Genomic DNA, 20,546 nt, shown 5'->3' with positions numbered 1-20,546 from the left:
TATTCATTGTTGCTCTTATAGTTGTGTAAATTGCTTCCTTGTCCTCATTTGTAAGTCGCTTTGAATAAAAGCGTCTGCTAAATGACTAAATGTAAATGTAGTAGTTTGTTCATGTTAGTAAATACAATATTTTAAAGTGTTACCATCTTGGTCTTACAGGAGTAAATGTGAGTATACTTAAGAACTGGTAATATTTGATAGTATTTCTTTGCATAGACATGTGAAAGGCCGTGTTTTGGTGGCTCTAGCTGACGGGACACTGGCCATCTTCCATAGAGGTCTTGGTAAGGCACAAGTTTTATTTAACTGATAGTTCAGATACTCGTTCCAGCTTCAAATGATGAAATATAAAGCCACATTCCATGTACTTTTACAGACAGCCAGTGGGATTTAACCAACTACCATCTTCTGGACCTGGGCCGGCCGCATCACTCAATCCGCTGCATGACTGTGGTTCACGATAAAGTGTGGTGCGGCTACAGGAACAAGATCTACATCATTCAGCCCAAAGCTATGAAAATCGAGGTTCAGCATTATGTTTTAGTCTTCAGTAGTCTTAAAATTGTTTAATTACATTTAAATGTGGTTTCCTCAGCATGCCTAAAGTCTGTGTGAAGTTCCTGAGACCCTTATGTCAGTATGTTGATGTCCTTTCAAGTGAAACGGAGTATTGAGTAAGGGCCGGGACTTTGTTTATACGCATCATTCTCTCATAGCAAACCAATGGGAATGTACCTCCGTCATCTACTTGTTATCAACGCTTCTTAATAGCAGATGTAATCAGGGCCTTTGTGTTTGTATGTGAAAACAGAGGTCTTTTGATGCCCATCCGCGTAAGGAGAGTCAGGTGCGTCAGCTGGCCTGGGTGGGTGACGGGATCTGGGTGTCCATCCGGCTGGACTCAACGCTTCGCCTATTCCATGCTCACACCTTCCAGCATCTGCAGGACGTAGACATTGAGCCTTACGTCAGCAAAATGTTAGGTGAGGATGTGTTTATGCTGTTATGTACTTGTCTCCCTTTTTGTTCATTAGTTCATTTTTCTCCGGCTTAGTCTATAATTTATCAGTGCTGACCACTGCGCCACTGTGCTGCCCTCTCCTTTTTGGTATAGTTCGTTTCATATTTAATTTCGTGGTGTTTATTTTTTTATTTATTTTTTTAAATCTCATGTGTTTTGCTCATTTATGTACTCCACAACCGTGATTTGGAGGCCCAATAATGCAGGCTTTTGAAAGCCGGTTTCAAAGTGCAGATTTATAAAAACAAAAGCGTAATTGTTTCCACTACATAAACTACAAAAATGTGATTTAAGGATAATGGTCACATCACTTGCATATCGGTTATATGTTCAGTCTGTATGTGTGAGAACTTGATGATAATCATACTGGACCGCATATGTGTAGGTGTGCAGCGTTTTTTTTTAACTAAATGACATTGCTGACCTGAAAGTATACTCTACTTTGATTTTTCACAGATATGTGAATTTAATTTTAGGAAACGGTTCCATGATTATGCACTGAATTGCAGAACAGCATATAAGCATACATTTTCTATAATTACACAAGCCTCAAAGAAAATTTTCTCCTTTTAAATTATTAATTCACATCACATTAAATAAATATCGCCCCCTGTTTATTTTCCCCCCAATTTCTGTTTAACTGAGAGCAGATTTTTTCAACACATTTCTAAACATAATAGTTTTAATAACTCCTCTTTAATAACTGATTTATTTTATCTTTGCCATGATGCCAGTAAATAATATTTAACTAGATATTTTTCAAGACACTTCTATACAGCTTAAAGTGACATTTAAAGGCTTAATTAGGTTGATAATTGTAACTATGCAGGTTAGGGTAATTGAGCAAGTTATTATATAATGATGGTTTGTTTTGTAGACTATCAGGAAAAAATATAGCTTAAAGGGGATAATAATATTGACCTTAAAATGGCGTTTAAAAAATTAAAAACTGATTTTATTCTAGCCGAAATAAAAACAATAAGACTTTCTCCTAGAACAAAAAATATTATCAGACATAATGTGAACATTTTCTTGATCTGTTAAACATCATTTGGGAAATATTTAAAAAAGAATATAAAAATCAAAGAGGGGCTAATAATTCTGACTTTAACTGTGTGTATATATATATACATATATATACAGTTAAAGTCAAATGCACTGTACATCTGTACACTGTGTGTATATATACAGTGTACAGATGTACAGTGCATTTAGAAAGTATTCATTTTTTCCACATTTTTATATTACAGCCTTATTCCAAAATGGATTAAATTCATTTTATTTCCTCAAAATTCCACAGCCTTTGCCTTGAAGCTCTAAATTGAGCTCAGGTACACTCTGTTTTCACCGATCACTCTTGAGATGCTTCAGCAGCTTAACTGGAGTTTATCTGTGGTAAATTCAGTTGATTGGACATGATTTGAAAAGGCAAACACCTGACTAAATAAGGTCCCAGGGTTGACAGTGCATGTTAAAGCACAAACCAAGCATGAAGACAAAGGAATTGTCTGTAGACCTCCGAGACAGGATTGGAAAGGTTACAGAAAAATTTCAACTTGTGCAGCCATCCACCAATCAGGCCTGTATGGTAGAGTGGCCAGTAGGGTAGACTCACCATCTGGAATATGCCAAAAGGCATCTGAAGGACTTCCAGACTATAAGAAACAAAATTCTCTGGTCTGATTAGACTAAAATTGAACTCTTTGGAGTGAATGCCAGAAGTTACGTTTGGAGACAACCATGATATTGCGTTTATACAACAGTTTGACGGTATAATTGTGTATATAAAAACAAAATCAAACATGGAGAGTCTCAAAAACCCTTTTGTATGAGGAACTATTTTCTTCCGGATTCAAATCATAATCTGACAGTTAAACAGTTGAGCGTGCATCTTTTAAACTTTAGATCTGTAGTGTTTGCTTTTTGCTGGCTGTATGTGGGCGGAGTAATACACAAAGGGTAAAGAGGCTGTAGGAGTTCTGATATTGCAGAATATCTCACCGCTATCAGCCAATCAGATTCAAGAACCAGACAGAACTGTTGTATAAATGAATTTAATAAATTTTGGAATAAGGCTGTAACATAAAAAAATGTGGAAAAAGTGAAGCGCTATGAATACTTTCCGGATACACTGTGCGGTAAAAGTCTGGGGTTGAAAATGTTTTTGAAAATCTTTTGTGCTGAGTTTACATTTTCATTCCATTCATAATTTATTAGTTAAGAAACATTTCAGAATATTAATATCTATAATTTTGTTGAAAACAGTTGTGCAGCCTAATAATCTTTGGAGAAATCTAGATGCAGTTTGGTTTCCAGGATTGCTTGATGAATAGAAAGTGAGTAAGAACCACATGTATTTGGAATTGAAATATTAATGTTTCTTTCAAAATAAATATATTATTTTTGACTCTGAAATTTTCTGAAATCTTAAAAAAAAAAACAAAGTTACAAAAAAAGAGATTTTGCTGCTTGTTTAAACTACTTGTGAGCTGAAACAATGCCATTTTTGAGAGGGGCAACTTAATTTTTTTACGTTCAATCCACTTAAATTTGTTACGTTAAAGGATCAATTTGTGTTGGTACAATGTGAATAAATTGTGTGCAGTCCTGCATTTTTTTACAGTGTATGTAGACTATTGAATGGACTTTTTCTTTTCCTTTACAGGAACTGGAAAACTGGGCTTCTCTTTTGTGAGAATCACTGCTCTGATGGTTTCTTGTAATCGGCTGTGGGTGGGAACAGGAAATGGTGTCATCATCTCCATCCCTCTGTCAGACTGTAAGTCCATACCATAACACTCAAGAACACTCGTGGAAGGCAGCATTAGTTTGGGTCTTCATTGTTCCTCTCTCTCTCTCTCTCTCTCTCTCTCTCTCTCTGGTCTCTGTAGCTGTAGGTCAGTGTGGATATCTAGGTCAGAGGGGTGAGTGGGTAACACAGGCTAATTCTCAGACCAAGATGTCCTGCTCTGCTTGTTTCCTTTTTATGTCTGCATCACGCTCGGCTTTGTTCAATATTTCATCAGCAAGCGCTTGGTTGCTCTCAGATCTCTCTCTCTCTCCACTTTTCATCATCTTTCTGATCAAAAGAAAATCTGCTTCAAGCCAATCTTTGCTTTAAAGTCCCCCTGAAATCAAAATGAAAGTGTTTTTGAGTGGGTGTCAGTATCAATATGTTAGTCTGAAGGTTATCTATAAGTCAAAGTGTGTTCCAAAATGACAACAAAAATCCCATTTAGATAATATTAGCATTTAAAGCTGGCAGTTTCTCACTTCCACCAATAGGTATTTAGCTTCTCATTTAAGCTTCTGACCTATCACATGCCCTCTAGTGTCTAAAATGTTCCTCCCCCTTCAAGACACTTTTGCTGAAGCTCTGTTATTCACATATAATCAAAGACCTGGAACACTTGGATACACTCACCGGCCACTTTATTAGGTACACTTGTTCAACTGTTCTTTGAAATCAATCACCTGGCAGCAACTCAATGCATTTAGGCATGTAGACATGGTCAAGACGATCTGCTGCAGGTTAAACCGAGCATCAGAACGTCTGGTGACAGACGGGCTGGTCTGAGTATTTTAGAAACTGCTGATCTACTGGGATTTTCACACACAACCCTCTCAAGGGTTTACAGAGGATGGTCTAAAATTGAGAAAATATTCAGTGAGTGGCAGTTCTGTGGGCGCAAATGATCAAAGGAGAATGATCAGACTGGTTCAAGGTGATAGAAAGGCAACAGTAACTCAAATAACTACTCGTTACAACCGAGGTATGCAGAAGAGCATCTCTGAACACACAACACGTCAAACCTTGAGGCGGATGGGCGACAGTAGCAGAAGACTACCGGGTGCCACTCCTGTCACCCAAGAACAGGAAACTAAGGCTACAATTGGCACAGGCTCACCCAAAATAGACAATAGAAGATCGACAAAACGTTGCCTGGTCTGACGAGTCTCGATTTTTGCTGCGACATTTAAATGGTATAGGTCAGAATTAGTACGGTGTACCTAATAAAGTGGCCAGTGAGTGTATAAAAAAAAACACCAAACATAGCGTACTATGTTTGTTAGTCATAACAATGCAGGAAGGAACCCCAATTGCTGAGATGCTGAAACCCAACACTCAGAGTAGGAGATGAAATCTGTCACACACACACGGTGCACTTTGGGACTGACATTGATGAGAAGCGCTGCGTGCAACAGTTAGAATTCTTTTAACTGCACACTGTGTTTTAAAAATAAGCAGCACTCATGCGTGAGGCGCTTCAAAAGTCATGAGTGATGCAGTCATGCACATCCATCAAGCAATAGAAAACCATTGAAAAAGCAGCGCATTGGAATGGCCATTGTGTTCTCGTGCTCAACAGTTAAGACTGTAATTGGCTACAGCCATCATCGCTTCATCAGGAAATAGATAGACTGCGTCCGAAACCGCCTACTACTCAGTAGGTACTGCATTTGAATTTAAACGTACTACTCGGTCGTTAGAAAAGCATGTTCTATACAGTATGAACGTAAAAAGTATGATTGGAATTCGGACGTACTACATCCACCGTTTTGTCATGGTCACGTGACCTACCTGCGTCAGTTGCGTCGCTGCACTCTCATTCATGAATTCTCTCGCGGGGCATTATGGGATAGCACAGAATCTCGCCGGAAGTAGTAAGTCATCCGGGTACTTCTCGCATACTAATTTTCGAATTCTATGATTTCGGACAGACTACTCGGCTCGCATACTGATTTTAGCATACTGTATAATATGGAAGTATGCGATTTCGGATGCAGCCATATTTTCACATTTTCACTACCGACTGCTATCAAATTTTTTCTATTTTTAGGCAACAAACAAAACTTCACAATTTGGAGAAAAAAAACCTGACAAATTAAGAAAATAACTAAATTCAAATTCATGAATTTTATGTAAAATCTTATAGTTGAAGTCAAAGTTATTTGTCCCCCTGAATTATTAGCCCCCTTTTTATTTTTCCCCCATTTTCCATTTAACGGAGAAAAGATTTGTTCAACACATTTATTCTAAACATGATAGTTTTAATAACTAATTTCTAATAACTGATTTATTTTATCTTTCCCATGATGACTGTAAATAATATTTGACTAGATATTCTTCAAGACACTAGTATAATAAGTATTAGTATTATAGTATTATAAGGCTTAACTAGGTTAATCAGGTTAACTAGGCAGGTTAGGGTAATTAGGCAAGTTATTGTATAGTGATGGTTTGTTTTGTAGACAGTAAAAAAAAAAAATATATACATATATATATAGCTTAAATGGGCTAAAAATATTGACCTTAAAAGGGTGTTTAAAAAATTCTAAACTGCTTTTGTTCTAGCCGAAATAAAACAAATAAATCTTTTTCCAGAAGAAAAAATATTATCAGACATACTGTGAATATTTCCTTGCTCTGTTAAACATCATTTGAGAGATATTTTAAAAAGAAGAAAAAAAGTCTAATAATTGTGACTTCAATAAATTGCATATAAAGATAAATAAAACTATCTATAATGATCTATTAAAATATATGACTCATATTAAAATAAAGTATAAATAATAATATTAAGTAAAAGGTATAAGTCTGTACTTTTGACAACAATACATTGAACTAAGCTGCACATTTCAAAGTATGAAGTGGGACTCAGCGGAGTCCCAATAATATCAAGTTACTTATGTCACAATATAATCGTATTGCAATATAAAATATGTTGCGATATTCTCTCAATTATAAATGACCTTTTTCGGGTTAAATAAACAGAAAGATTTCTCAGTGTGTGGACTTCGTCATGGGATCGTTAAGCAGACAAACTGAGCAACTAACTTACTGCATGCTGAAGGTGACCCAGCTCACCAAAAAACAAAGAAACTCAACAGCACCATTTACTGTAATGGAAGGTAAAAAGAAATAGCTTTTAATTTTCAGCCAAGTAATATAATAAAATATTGACGATATTTAGGTATGGTCATCAATATATCGATATGAGATTGCGATACCATAGTGCAGGGGTCACCAATCTCGTTCCTGGAGGTCCGGTGCCCTGCAGGGTTTAGCTCCAACTTGCCTGCCTGGGAGTTTCCTGCCTGGGAGTTTCAAGTATACCTAGGCTGTTTCTCAAGTCCAAGAACGCAGAGAACGGACTTGTGTTCTTGTGGAGAGCGGTCTTGCCAGGTGTCCTCGGAAGAACGAACTCAGGAGACCGCGAGGGCAGAGAACGCGTCCTTTGAGAATTGAGATGCTGCGTTCTTCCTGATGGTCACATGACCTTCACGTGTTTTAAATGGTAAATTATTTAAACATTACAGCCTTCATACAACGATTTATTGTTTTTTCCCCTTTTCAAACTATATACTTTGCATAAAAACATTATAAATATATGTTGCACAATATATATTAAACAGATTTTAATACGAATTTCAGCAAACAAACACCCTTAATGTGTTTATTCCTTTATTAAGATGTTCATGGTAATGTTTACTTTCACCATTTCATTCAGGGAAAATCCTGAGGTAAATAAGTCATATCTCTGAACTTTAATAATAAATCTAAATAAAATGCAGCGCTTCCCACCTTCAATCGCAATGACTTTTGGGACTTCCAGAGCGAGTTCGGTGCTCAAGATCACATCTGGGAAGTTTCACGCGTCCTCTGACTTGCTGTCTTGAGTATTGGAACTGAACGAGGCAGCTGATGATGACGTTGCGTTAAAACACGAGGACGCAAGACCGCTGAAGAACGCATATTGAGAAACAGTGCTAGTAAGACCTTGATTAGCTTGTTCAGGTGTGTTTGATTAGGGTTGGAGCCCAAATCTTCAGGACACCTGCCCTCCAGGAACAAGTTTGTTGATCCCTGCCATAGTGTATCAATATTTTTCTTCGACCCTAATTTTAGAGCACTTCAGGGGACCTTTAATGCTTGAATATTAACAACCAGTGTTGGGAAAAGTTACGTTTGAAAGTAATGCATTACAATATTAAGCCCCCCCCCCAAAAGTAACTAGTTGCATTGTTGAGTTACCTTTTATGGTAAGTAATGCGTTACTTACATTACTTTTTCTTACCTGGCTGAGGCTTGATCTCTTTCGGAACTTACAGAGCTTATAGAGAAGCTCTGCAATTAACAACACACTGTATAACCTTCATTTACCTGAACAAGTAATATAAGATAATGTTTCTGAGAATGTTCAGACCCCAGAGATATTCATGCCGTATGTACTGTGCAGATTAATAAATAAAGTTTAAAGCAATGTGTTTGCTACTTTTTGTCTATTAGTTAAGTAAAATCACTGTCCAGACAATGCCCTTTTCCTTTTCTTCCATGCGTTCAAAATAATAACAATATATTTCCATCACAGAAATGTAAGCCAGAGCCATCTTGGTTTCTGTCTGGTCCCACGGGAAGCAAATTCTCTCATTGAGTTATTGTTAATTTACATTGTTAAAAAGTAACTCAAGTATTATTGCTTAATTTTGAAAAGTAATGCATTACTTTACTCGTTAATTAGAAAATTAATATAATTACACAACCCCCAACACTGTTAACCACTGTATCTCAGTATTTTCAGCAAAGGCACTGCTTTGAGTTTAACAGGCGTCTGCTCTGCGAGATAGTGAGATGCGAGACAGCATTGTTTAAGCACGGTTTGTTTTCCAGCAGCTAATAAGACGGTGGGAGCGATTGCCTCTCGTCCTGGTGGAGCAGTGCGTGTATACAGCGAGGACGCTGTGGACGGTGGGGTGACCGGCTCATACGTCCCGTACTGCTCCATGGCACATGCTCAGCTCTGCTTCCATGGCCACAGGGACGCTGTTAAATTTTTCGCTACAGTTCCAGGTGAGATGCTGTTATGCTGTTGACTCCATTTCCACCTGGGGATGCCCATCCTGAGGCCCCTAGAGATACACTTTAGTAAACATGTACACATAGACATCACATATATGCTATACAACTGCAGGTTAACTGTGCTTTTCTATAATAACTTTAACTGTTAATAGCTACTAGTTACTAGATAATTAGTTAGTTATTAGTATCTCATAAAGCTATGGTAACTAATAACCACAACTTTTTCGAATTTTAAATGTAATGCAATAGTGTGCACCTTTTGTAAAGCTGCTTTGGATCGGTAACACTTTATAATAACTACACACTATCAATCATTTATTAAGCATTAGCAAATAGTGAATTCATTATTTAGGCATTGACTCGACATTAATAAACGTTAGTAACAGTTTAGTATAGTTATAGTAGTTATAAACGTAAGCAGTTTGTAACTACATCTACTAATACTTTTTATTACTAAATTAAGTAACGCATTATTTACAAACTGGTTGTATTTAAGAGTAGTCCATGGTTTTTAAGATCATTCAGAATGAGTTAGTAAATGATTAATAAACTATTGATATCAACATTTATTTATATTAATATTCAGGCGTATATTAATGGCTACTATGTATGTTAGTAAATGCTCTATTAACTCAACTTCATCCAGTTTTGTGACCCAATTTCAATTGAGGACTGTTTATGCTTCGTAAATCCCTTATAAATGCCAATTAAAGGCTTGGTACAAAATGAACAATAATCATTGCAATCTTATCTAAAAAAATAAAACTATTGTAAAATTGCTGTAGACATTGGATAAAACAACAACAATAAAATAATTTAGCAATATATTATGATACAACATTTCAATGTTATTTAGCGAAGTCTAAATTAGTCTAATATTATTTTGAATGAGGTTGCGAAGGTTTACTATTCATTTGATACAGTTTCATTTGTGTATCTTCAAATGACTAGAAATGAATAATGTTGTTTATGTTCTTTTTTTCCTGTTTAGAATATAACAGCCTTTAATTGTCATTTATAAGGGATTTATAAAGCATAAATAGTCCTCACTTTAGATTGGGTCACAAAACTGCATGACGTTGACCTAATAAAGCATTTATTAACATACAAATTAACTATTAGTATATGCCTGAATAATATGAATTCTAAATGTTAATTTAAATAGTTTATTAATTATTTACTAACTCATTCTGAATGATCTTTAAAAACCACCAACTATTCCTAATTAATTGGTTTAAAATAATAAAAAAATACTGAATTTAGTAGTGAAAACAGAATTATTAACAAACCATGAAAACACAATCATTAGGCACATTATACATGTGCTTATAAGTCAAGAATACAGCATTTGTAGCTGCAGTTATAAGCGGCTCACTAACGATTATTAATTTCAAGTTAATGCTTAACAGATAATGAATTTACTATTTGCCAATGCTCAATAAATGATTCATAATGTGTAGTTATTATAAAGTGTTAACGAGTTTCTTTCTTCTGCCATTTAGCCATTGACTTCTCTAGTAAGAACTAAAGTAAATACACTATAGTGTATAGTACAATGGCTACCAGTCTCCAACATTCTTCAGAATATCTTTTTTTATGTTCAGCAAAAAAAGGAAACTCAAACGGGTTTGGAACAAGTACAGAAAATTATAATATAAACGTGTTATTTTATTCTGTAAAAAAATAATATCTCCATAATATTATGTACATATTGTACATTCGTTTATACATATACATTAGTCAGTGCTGAAGCCAAATTTAAAGCTAATCCAACAAAATAACTTATGATAATGGTCCAAAAATGTGTACATGCAAGTTTTTTTTAGGGAAAATATTAAATACAAAAAAAGGAAAAATCAAGAGAAACAAAACATACATAAAATTTTGTTGAATTACTGTTATTTAAAAAAAAAAAATCTATTTTCTTTCTATTTCTAAAGTTGTTAGGTAACAAAAAAATTATATATTTAACATTGTATTTTTATGTAAAGTAATAAACTGCACACGCTTAGTAAAGCTAAACAGAAAAATGGATGATGGTAATAAAAAGGCTTCTGCAGAATGTTTTTGAGAGCTGTTGTTGTTGTTGATGCTCTTCAGGTCAGGTTATTGTGCCTGGAGCTGAGGGTGTGACTGAGAGCTCTGAGTCTTCAGATGGAAAGAGCATGTTGATCATGAGTGGAGGAGAGGGATACATCGACTTCAGAGTGGGTAAGAGCTGCAGATCACAAATCACCGACTGTAGGACCTGTGCTTGTGCATGTGTGCAAATGCCAGCCTGCACATTCTGCACTTCATAGCCTACACATTCATAAGGGGCTCATAGCATATTCATAAGTCATGTTGTTAACCTGCCCGAACGTTATAAAAAAAAACCCTTTTATTGACACTGACAGAACAGTATATTGGACTTGACACAATGCACAGATCAAGAACAAATTTGCAAATAAAATTATGCTCACATATATCAAAAAGCAAGTCAAAAGAGTAAAAACAGGAGATAAAATGGGACATAAAAAAGTTTGATTTTTATAGATAATATTACAGACCAAAGAATTAATTTGAGATACAGTGTACTTTTTTTACTAACCCTATTTACTTTATTTAATTATTGTGGTTTAATTGTGCTTCATATTTTTTACATGTTGTCAAATAAATAATTCTAATTAAATAAACAACTTCTGTTCATGTAAATATGGTTGACTGGCTTGGAAAAATGATTATTAATCAATATTATATGGAACCAGATCAGTCTCAAAAATACATGTACAAAATATAGTTCATACCTCCACAACACAATTCACATTTACAAAATCCAATTTGTTAGTTTAAAACAGAATTTAAAAAACACAGAAACAAATTTGTTCATTCATAACACGATTCAAAAATACACAAATTTAATTTGTAAATTCAAAAATACACAAATCCAGTTTGTAAATTCAAAACATGATTCAAAAATACACAAATCCAATTCGTAAATTCAAATAAAGCTTCATAAACACTAGTGGTGGGCCGTTATCGGCGTTAATGTGCTGCGTTATCGTGAGACTCTTATCACGCAATTAAAAAAAGATCGCTGTTAATCTATTCTCACAGTTGGGTTGGGAGCTGGGTCTATTCTACGCAAGCTATGGTGACTTTCACCTTCATATTTTAGCGCGGATGTATATCTGACCGGTGAGCCGGCTGACAAAAAAGTGCCCTTCTGAATCAAATAGGCATGATGCCCTTCTGGATCTTTCACTTACTTCGAAGACACTACTGACTACGCTTACATGGACATCTGTAATCTAGTTATTTGCCTTAATAGACAATAATATAATTAAGGTGTTTGCGTGAAGTGCTTTCATGTAAGAGTTTCCTGTCATTTTGAGTGACTTGAACTGCAGTTCGGCAGTTTCACTTTAACTCATGAACTCATTCATGCTCCCGTGACAAACTGGGGTTTTAAACGCAAGTAAGGAGTAAGGACTGGTGAGAGTGTTATGGAATTTAATAACGCACGCCGAATGGAAAGAAAAAAACTTCAGCATTTTACAATGTGTGTGTGTGCGTGTGTGCGTGCGTGGTCCTTTACTGACAGTCGCGCATGTGGATCTTGACGGAAATATGGCGAAAAGTCCTACATGACGGTAATAGTTTGATTGCGGTGTTTACGTCAATAATGCCACTAATATATGCATACTTTTTTCAGTCATGACTTTAGTCGGATTAAAGTGATCAAAAATCGCTGTTTTGAGCTCATGTTGGCCTACAGTTCAAAATTCATGTTTAACTGAATAAATTCAATTCAATTCAATTCAATTCAGCTTTATTTGTATAGCGCTTTTACAATGTAGATTGTGTCAAAGCAGCTTCACATAAATGGTCATAGTAATTGGAACAGTGTGGTTCAGGTTTTAGTGTTTAAGTTCAGTTCAGTTCAGTTTAGCTCTGTTCAGTGTGATTTAATCATTACTGAGAGTTCAAACACTGAAGAGCAAATTCATCGATGCGTAGCTCTACCAATCCTGAACCATGCGAGGCAGTGGCGACAGCGGAGAGGGAAAAAAAACTTCACCTGATGGGAGTGAAGAAAAAAAACCTTGAGAGAACCAGACTCAGTTGGGCACGACCATTTTAATTTCTCCGCTGGCCAAAAGTCTTGTGCAGAACTTCATTCGCCGTGGTTTATGCTGGAAGATGGCCTCAATGAAGACTCGTCTGTCCCTGGAGCGTCGCTGGAATCAGACTCATGTTCTCCACTCCCCACGACCATCAGCGCAGCAGCAGCTCAGGATATGGCCTGGTCCCGGATATGGAATCCTTGGGATCATCACGTCGCTGGTCTTGGATCCAATCAGTGACTCCGCCTAATCTGAGGACCTCGGGATGAGTATCCCCAGGTGAAAATAGAGAATAAAGAGAATAATTAGCGTAGCTGCTGTTCATAGTGTATATAAGCAAGATGTAGAAGCCAGTGTGGAACCTGCTAGGTGATGCACTGAGTGTATGCTTTACTAAACAGATAGGTCTTTAATCTAGTTTTGAACTGGGAGAGTGTGTCTGAGCCTCGGACATTACCAGGAAGGCTATTCCAGAGTGTAGGAGCCATGAAAGAGAAGGCTCGACCTCCTTTACTTGATTTTGCTATTCTAGGTACTACCAGAAGCCCTGAATTTTGAGATCTTAAGGAGCGAGTTGGTTCGTAGCGAGACAGAAGGTTGGTTAGATAAACAGGAGCTAGATTATTTAGAGCTTTATAGGTGAGAAGTAATATTTTAAATTCAATACGAAATTTAACAGGCAGCCAGTGTAAGGAGGATAAAATTGGGGTGATATGATCATATTTTCTAGACCTGGTCAGAACTCTGGCTGCTGCATTTTGCACTAATTGAAGTTTGTTAATAGAGGATGCTGGGCAGCCAGCAAATAGAGCATTACAGTAATCCAGTCTCGAAGTCATAAAAGCATGGACTAGCTTTTCTGCATCTGAGATGGATAGCATATTTCGTAATTTAGCGATATTTCTCAGATGAAAGAAGGCAGTTTTTGTGACATGGGATATATGGTTTTTAAAAGTTAGATTGCTGTCTAATATGACACCCAGATCTTTTATAGTAGAGCTAAAGCTAACTTTGTATCCTTCTAATTGTAAATTGAGTTGCGAGATCTGCTGTGTGCAAGATTTATGCCCAATAAGTAATAATTCTGTTTTGTCTGAGTTTAAGAGAAGAAAATTGTTGGTCATCCAGTCTTTGATGTCTTTGATACACTCAGTTAGTTTAGAAAGTTCAGACGTCTCGTCAGGTTTAGTGGAAATATATAATTGAGTATCATCTGCATAGCAGTGAAAGCTGATCCCATGTCTTCTAATAATGTCTCCCATAGGTAGCATGTAAATTGTAAACAGTAAAGGGCCTAAAACTGATCCTTGAGGCACCCCATACTTTACTGGGCAGATTTGTGAAGGCTGTCCATTAAGATTTACAAACTGGTAGCGGTCAGTTAAGTATGACTTAAACCAATGTAGAGCCTGTCCCTGGACACCTGTAGACTTTAAGCGATTTATGAGGATATTGTGGTCAATGGTATCAAATGCCGCACTAAGATCAAGTAAAACTAATAGCGAGACGCACCCTCGGTCAGCAGCTAAGAGTAAATCATTGGTTATTTTCACTAAGGCGGTTTCTGTACTGTGGTGAGCCCTGAAACCTGACTGAAACACTTCAAAAATATTGTTCGTCTGCAGAAAAGAGCATAATTGAGTGGAAACAACTTTTTCTAGTATTTTAGACATAAATGGAAGATTTGAAATAGGCCTATAGTTAGCTAAGTTGTTGGTGTCTAGTTGCGGTTTCTTAATAATAGGCTTAATAACAGCTAGCTTGTAAGAGTTTGGAACATGGCCTATAGATAAAGAAGAGTTGATAATGTTAAGAAGAGGTTCTCCTATAGCAGGTAGCAGCTCTTTCAGTAATTTTGTTGGAATTGAGTCCAGCATACACGTAGCTGGTTTAGAGCTATTTATAATTTTTACTAACTCTTCATGTTCTATGATTTTGAAGCAGTGTAGGTTATTATTATGATTTAATGAAATATTTACAGGATTTGGAGTATAAGCCGCTGCAGAAAGTTTGGCATCTCCTATTTTCTGTCTAAAGCCTTCTATTTTATTACTGAAAAAATTCATGAAGTCATCACTACTAATTTGCGGTGGAGTAGTTTGTTCCAAGGATGACCGATTATTTGCTAATTTAGAGATGGTGTTAAATAAAAATCTAGGATTGTTATGATTATTTTCTATCAGTTTGCGCAGGTGCTCGGTCCTGGCAGATTTTAGAGCCCTCCTATAGCTGGACATACTGTCTTTGTACGCAATTCTAAAGACCTCTAAATTAGTTTTTTTCCATTTACGTTCCAGGGCGCGGGTTGCTGTTTTGAGCGCACGAGTATGACTATTATACCATGGTATAGTTTTAATCTCTCTAGCCTTTTTTAATTTTATGGGTGCCACAGTATTTAGTGTGCTAGTAAAGATGGCATCCATACTGCTGGTTACTACATCAAGATCATTTGAGTTTGCGGGTGCATTACGAAATAGAGAGAGATCAGGTAAGTTATTTATAAATTCATCTTTAGTTGACGGAACAATAGTTCTACTAGGGCGGAGTATTGGAGCGGGTTTGCTGATTTCAGGTAAACATAGCTTATATAGTAAGAGGTAGTGATCTGTAATATCATCACTTTGTGGTATAATGTCTACGTCAATAACCTCGATTCCATAAGACAGAATTAGATCTAATGTATGCTTTAAGCGATGGGTTGGACCCACAACGTTTTGCTTTATCCCAAGTGAGTGTATTAAATCCATAAACGCGAGCCCTAATGTATCATTAGCGTCATCTATGTGGATGTTAAAGTCACCTACAATTAGCATTTTATCAGTTTTGACTAGTAAGTCAGAAATAAAATCAGAAAATTCTTTTAGAAATTTGACATAGGGTCCTGGGGGTCTATATATGGTGATTAAAGCGAGAGATAACATAGGTTTTTGTATAGTATCTGGAAGCTGAACATTAAGCGATAATACTTCAAAGGAGCTAAACATAAGTCCGTTTCTCTGTTTAATATTAAGGAAATCACTAAAGATTGATGCAACTCCACCACCACGACCAGTTTGACGAGCCTCATGTTTATATAAGAATCCTGGAGGAGTTGCTTCATTTAAGCTAATATAGTCATTTTGTTTCAGCCAGGTTTCAGTGAGACAGAGTGCATTAAGATTGTTTTCTGTTATTATTTCATTAATGATAAGTGCTTTAGGTGCAAGTGACCTGATGTTTAGGAGACCAAGTTTTACGAAATTTGTATTTTCACTTTCTACTGGTTTTTCTGGTTTGATTCTTACTAGATTTTTCCTGGAGCACACAGTACGTTTATTTCTTAATCTAATAATACGAGGAACAGACACAGTCTCTATAGGATTCGCCAGATATGCGTTACTGATGTTTAAGTGGGGTGAACAAGAGTCTAGGTGGCTATAGTGTGAATTTTGTGAATTTTTACCTGCTAGTCAGATGGTGCGAAGTAGTCTGGAGATGTTGTCCGACAGGAGTTCAGCTCCGGCTCGACTGGGGTGCAGGCCGTCAGGACGGAAGAGCCTAGGACGCTCCCAGAAAAGATTCCAGTTATTAGCAAAGAGCAATTTCTGTTCTTTACACCATGTTATTAGCCATTCATTCAAAGCTAAAAGTCTACTGAACCTTTCATTTCCTCGGCGGTAGGTAGGAAGCGGCCCAGAAACGATGATCTGCGTGGCGGGCGAGGTGCGTCGAACCGTCTCGATCAGGCTCCTGAAGTCCTTCTTCAGGATCTCCGACTGCCGGAGCCCGGTGTCGTTTGTCCCCACGTGGAGGACAACGGCACCAGGGCTCTCGGCAGCGCCCAGGATGGTTGGAATCTGTGTAGAAATATTTTTCACACGGGCACCAGGAAAGCAGAAAGTACGTACTTTATTACCTTTTGAGGAGGCGGCACGGACGTGACGAACGATCGAGTCACCGATGATGGCCACATCGGGACCCGACTCGCGGAGAGGGGAGAAGCGGTTCTCCGTGGAGATCTCGAACACAGGCGGAGACGTTCTGCCCCGGGATCTGGGAAGCACCTTGCGCGGCTGCACCCAGGCGCCGTGGTAGCCGGGTGTCGGCGTGAACGACGCCTGGCTGAGCCGCGCCCCGGGTGCGCTGGGCCTGGACAGAGAAGGACGCGGGGTTGAGGTAGAGGGAATGATGTGGTTGTAATTTCCACGTACCTTAGGTGATGAGACGGCCTTAGCATTAGGTACGGCTAGAAGCCGTTCCCGTAGCCGCGACCGTCTTACCACCAGCGCGCGGATCTGGGATTCCACTTCTTCCAGCTCCAGCTCCAACGCCTCCATCGATGCTTCTCCTGCACACAAGGACAGAGACGGAAGCGACATTTTACGGGGTAAAGAGCAAAGCCAGTAAGTCAAAAGTGTATGGTTAAAGAGGTCGGTAGCTTTAGCTGACCAGCGGCGCTAGCAGGCTAAAGCTACAAACAACAGGCGGATGCTCGAGGGACAGACCGTTTTTAAAGCAGCTTTGTTTGTATAAATGTATTAAGGGTTTGGTCACCCTAAGTAGGAGAGACAAATACTTAGCGAATGAGGAAGAATTTAGTGATTAAGATTTAAATTGCGAGTAAATAGCAAGTCCAAACTTCAAGCACACAGTGTGTGACCGAACGGAGACAGTGACGCCAGTGACGTCACTCGAGCATGCGCGAGATGTGGGGGAAACCGGAGCACCCGGAGGAAACCCACATGAACACAGGGATAACATGCAAACTCTACACAGAAATGCCAACTGACCCAGCCATTGTATATACACAAATACAATTCATAAATACAAAACACAAATAAAAAAATACACATCCAGTTTGTAAAATCAAAACATGATTCAAAAAGACACAATCCAATTCATAAATTCAAAACAAGCTTCAAAAATATTCATAAATCAATTCATCTGTTCAAAACACGATTCATAAATGCACAAATCCAATTCATTTGGCCAAAATATTTATGATTTTTACTTGTGAATTCACATATTATAAACAGTAAACACAAGTACATCTTCATTCATTCATTCATTTTCTTTTCGGCTTAGTCCCTTTACTAATCAGGGGGTCGCCACAGTGGAATAAACCGCCAACTTATCCATCACGTTTTTACGCAGGTGATGGCCTTCCAGCCGCAACCCATCTTTGGCAAACATCCACACACACTCATTCACACTTCTACACTACGGACAATTTAGCTTACCCAATTCACCTGTACCGCAGGTCTTTGGACTGTGGGGGAAACCGGAGCACCCGGAGGAAACCCACATGAACACAGGGATAACATGCAAACTCTACACAGAAATGCCAACTGACCCAGCCTAGGCTTATACCAGCGACCTTCTTGCTGTGAGGCGACAGCACTACATACTGTGCCACTGTGTCACCTATAAGTATATCTTGTTGTACATAATTTATTTTCATCACTAATTATTATAGTAGAACAGTTTCTCAAGCAGTTTGTGATGCTTTTGGAAACAGGAGTTGAGCCCCTGGTCTAACGCACCACCTGGCAGAAACCTGTTCTCAAAGACTTATATTTAGTTAATTTTTGGGTAACGCACATATTCTGAATGCCTTCAGATTAGTGAGATTAATCTAGATAAAAAAAAATTAATCCCCAACTATATGTGTGCCCACCTATAATAAATACACTAATCCTATTCGTAAATTCAAAACTACACAAATTTCAATTTCATAAATTCAAAACACGATTCAAAAATACACAAATCCAGTTCGTAAATTCAAAAATACACACATCCAAATTATAAATTCAAAACACGATTCATAAATACACAAATACAATTCATAAATACAAAACACAAATAAAAAAATACACATCCAGTTTGTAAAATCAAAACATGATTCAAAAAGACACAATCCAATTCATAAATTCAAAACAAGCTTCAAAAATATTCATAAATCAATTCATCTGTTCAAAACACGATTCATAAATGCACAAATCCAATTCATTTGGCCAAAATATTTATGATTTTTACTTGTGAATTCACATATTGTGTGTTTTATTTATTTGTATTTACAAATTGGATTTTCGTAAATATGAATTATGCTGTTCATGTATGAATTCTATTTTGTAAGTGTATTATTTTTTAAACTGATCTGCCTCCATAATATTATCTGCCTATTTTTTTATGTTCTTAGAGTTCAAATCAGGTCCTGTTTACTCGAACATCACTTTTTCTTCTTTTAAAGACTTTTATGTTTTCCCTCATTCTTCTGACAGTGTGTTCTCTAATTCTGGGTTCACACTAAATGACATCAGCCCAATTTGGGTGTAATGGTAATTCGTAAATTTTGTAAATCATCTCCATGGTTCTTACAGCTTTTCCAAAGTCAATTTTAAGCAAACATTCCCAGCACTTTACAACTGTAGTAAACTGTGACAGGTCGTTTACACTCTTGTTTCTGAAGTCAGTTGCAAGTTCCACCCCTCAGAATGACAACATTAAAAACGGCAAGTTAAGATTGGTTGGGAAGGAACGTATAAAGTCTATCATGTTTCTTTTCCTTGACACAACAACCCTTAATATGAACCCAGCTTAAAACTCACAAAAAGCTGCTACCTAACTGTATGTGGTTTACTGACTTATACACTGTAGAAATGGCTGGGTTCCTCACAAATCCTTCATGTTGTCCCAACACAGATTGATTAAGTTAACCTATTCGTTTTTACTCATTTAAGTGGATCGAACATAAAACAATTAATTTCTCAAAAAACCCTTAACAATTGTGTTGTTTCAACTCATTTTACAAAAGCAGTTTGAACAAGATAAAGTCATTTCTTTTGAATCTATGACTGTCTCTTTCCCTGTCAGGTGATGAGGATGGAGGATTGGGACGAGATGAAGATGAAGAATCAGCTGAACCCACACTGAAACTCCAGTCGGCTCCTGCCAAACCTGAGCGCAGTTATGTTATAGTCTGGCAGGTTGCGAGTGACCGATAAACCGCTGATCAACAGAGAACTCTTGGTCAAACCCACACATGGGCGTATTATTTTACAACATATTATTATTCTTATTAATACAGATATTATTAATAGCATTGTTCTTAATACTGAATCACTATGAGTTCTTTAATATTTGTGCTTGTTTATTTAATGATATTCTTTTATATAAATCTGGCATTGACTGACAGAAAAGGGATCAATGTTGAAAGGAAGGAACAAAGCGATGACTTGAATTAAGTCCGTCCATAACTATATTGCAGATACACCGGAGATCAAATGTTTGGAATATTTAGGATTTTTTTTAATGTATGTTTTTGAAAAAATAAATCCAGTTATACAGTTTTATTATATTAATTGATACATTTAGTATGAATTTATTAAATTATTAGCCCCTCCTGTGAAATTTTTATATATATCTTTATTTATTTATTTTTTTAAATATGTGTAAGTATTTTTATTGGAAATATACATAGCATTATGTAGAATGTACTGTAAGAATACAATGAGTATCAGGGCTTTTTTTTTTTTAAACAATTAGCAAAAAAAAAAATAATAATTAAAATACAAAAAAT

At 36.9% G+C, this 20,546-nt stretch overlaps 2 protein-coding genes across 40 annotated transcripts in view; one reads left to right on the top strand and one right to left on the bottom strand.

Moving 5' to 3' along the window:
• Positions 1 to 20,334, top strand: part of spag9a (sperm associated antigen 9a) — a 70,575-nt gene extending 50,241 nt beyond the window's left edge. For 10 of the 31 annotated variants that reach the window (XM_068217147.2, XM_073941656.1, XM_068217144.2 and 7 more), the window contains 8 exons: positions 217 to 284; positions 377 to 525; positions 812 to 983; positions 3,687 to 3,800; positions 3,913 to 3,945; positions 8,694 to 8,873; positions 10,983 to 11,093; positions 19,841 to 20,301. In XM_068217147.2, coding sequence (XP_068073248.1) covers positions 217 to 284; positions 377 to 525; positions 812 to 983; positions 3,687 to 3,800; positions 3,913 to 3,945; positions 8,694 to 8,873; positions 10,983 to 11,093; positions 19,841 to 19,971 — 958 coding nt within the window. In that variant the 3' untranslated portion in view covers positions 19,972 to 20,301. Of the gene's footprint in view, positions 1 to 216; positions 285 to 376; positions 526 to 811; positions 984 to 3,686; positions 3,801 to 3,912; positions 3,946 to 8,693; positions 8,874 to 10,982; positions 11,094 to 19,840 lie in introns of all 31 variants that reach the window. The other 21 variants (XM_073941670.1, XM_073941699.1, XM_073941681.1 and 18 more) reach the window with 4 other exon arrangements.
• LOC108182811 (uncharacterized) lies at positions 11,765 to 17,656 on the bottom strand. Of its 9 annotated transcripts, XM_068218848.2 has the most exons (4): positions 17,473 to 17,656; positions 16,628 to 17,315; positions 16,431 to 16,525; positions 12,672 to 13,247 (listed from the first exon to the last, which is right to left on the bottom strand). In XM_068218848.2, exons 2-3 carry the CDS (start codon positions 17,302 to 17,304, stop codon positions 16,438 to 16,440), a joined length of 765 nt encoding a protein of 254 aa, XP_068074949.1. In that variant the 5' UTR covers positions 17,305 to 17,315; positions 17,473 to 17,656; the 3' UTR covers positions 12,672 to 13,247; positions 16,431 to 16,437. The 9 variants fall into 9 exon arrangements, with proteins under 9 accessions (XP_068074947.1, XP_073800375.1, XP_073800377.1 ...); XM_068218846.2 differs by having other exon boundaries at positions 11,765 to 13,239; positions 16,431 to 17,315; XM_073944276.1 differs by having other exon boundaries at positions 12,646 to 13,247; positions 16,431 to 17,315.
• Positions 20,335 to 20,546: the final 212 nt, after the last annotated feature.

Source organism: Danio rerio, chromosome 3 (genome assembly GCF_049306965.1).
Source record: "Danio rerio strain Tuebingen ecotype United States chromosome 3, GRCz12tu, whole genome shotgun sequence".
Lineage (NCBI taxonomy): Eukaryota > Metazoa > Chordata > Actinopteri > Cypriniformes > Danionidae > Danio > Danio rerio.
This window is presented reverse-complemented; position numbering and strand designations above follow the sequence as displayed.

Excerpts from the sequence above, each read along its gene's own strand:
- LOC108182811 (XM_073944274.1), bottom strand. The coding sequence starts at position 17,346 with ATGTCGCTTCCGTCTCTGTCCTTGTGTGCAGGAGAAGCATCGATGGAG.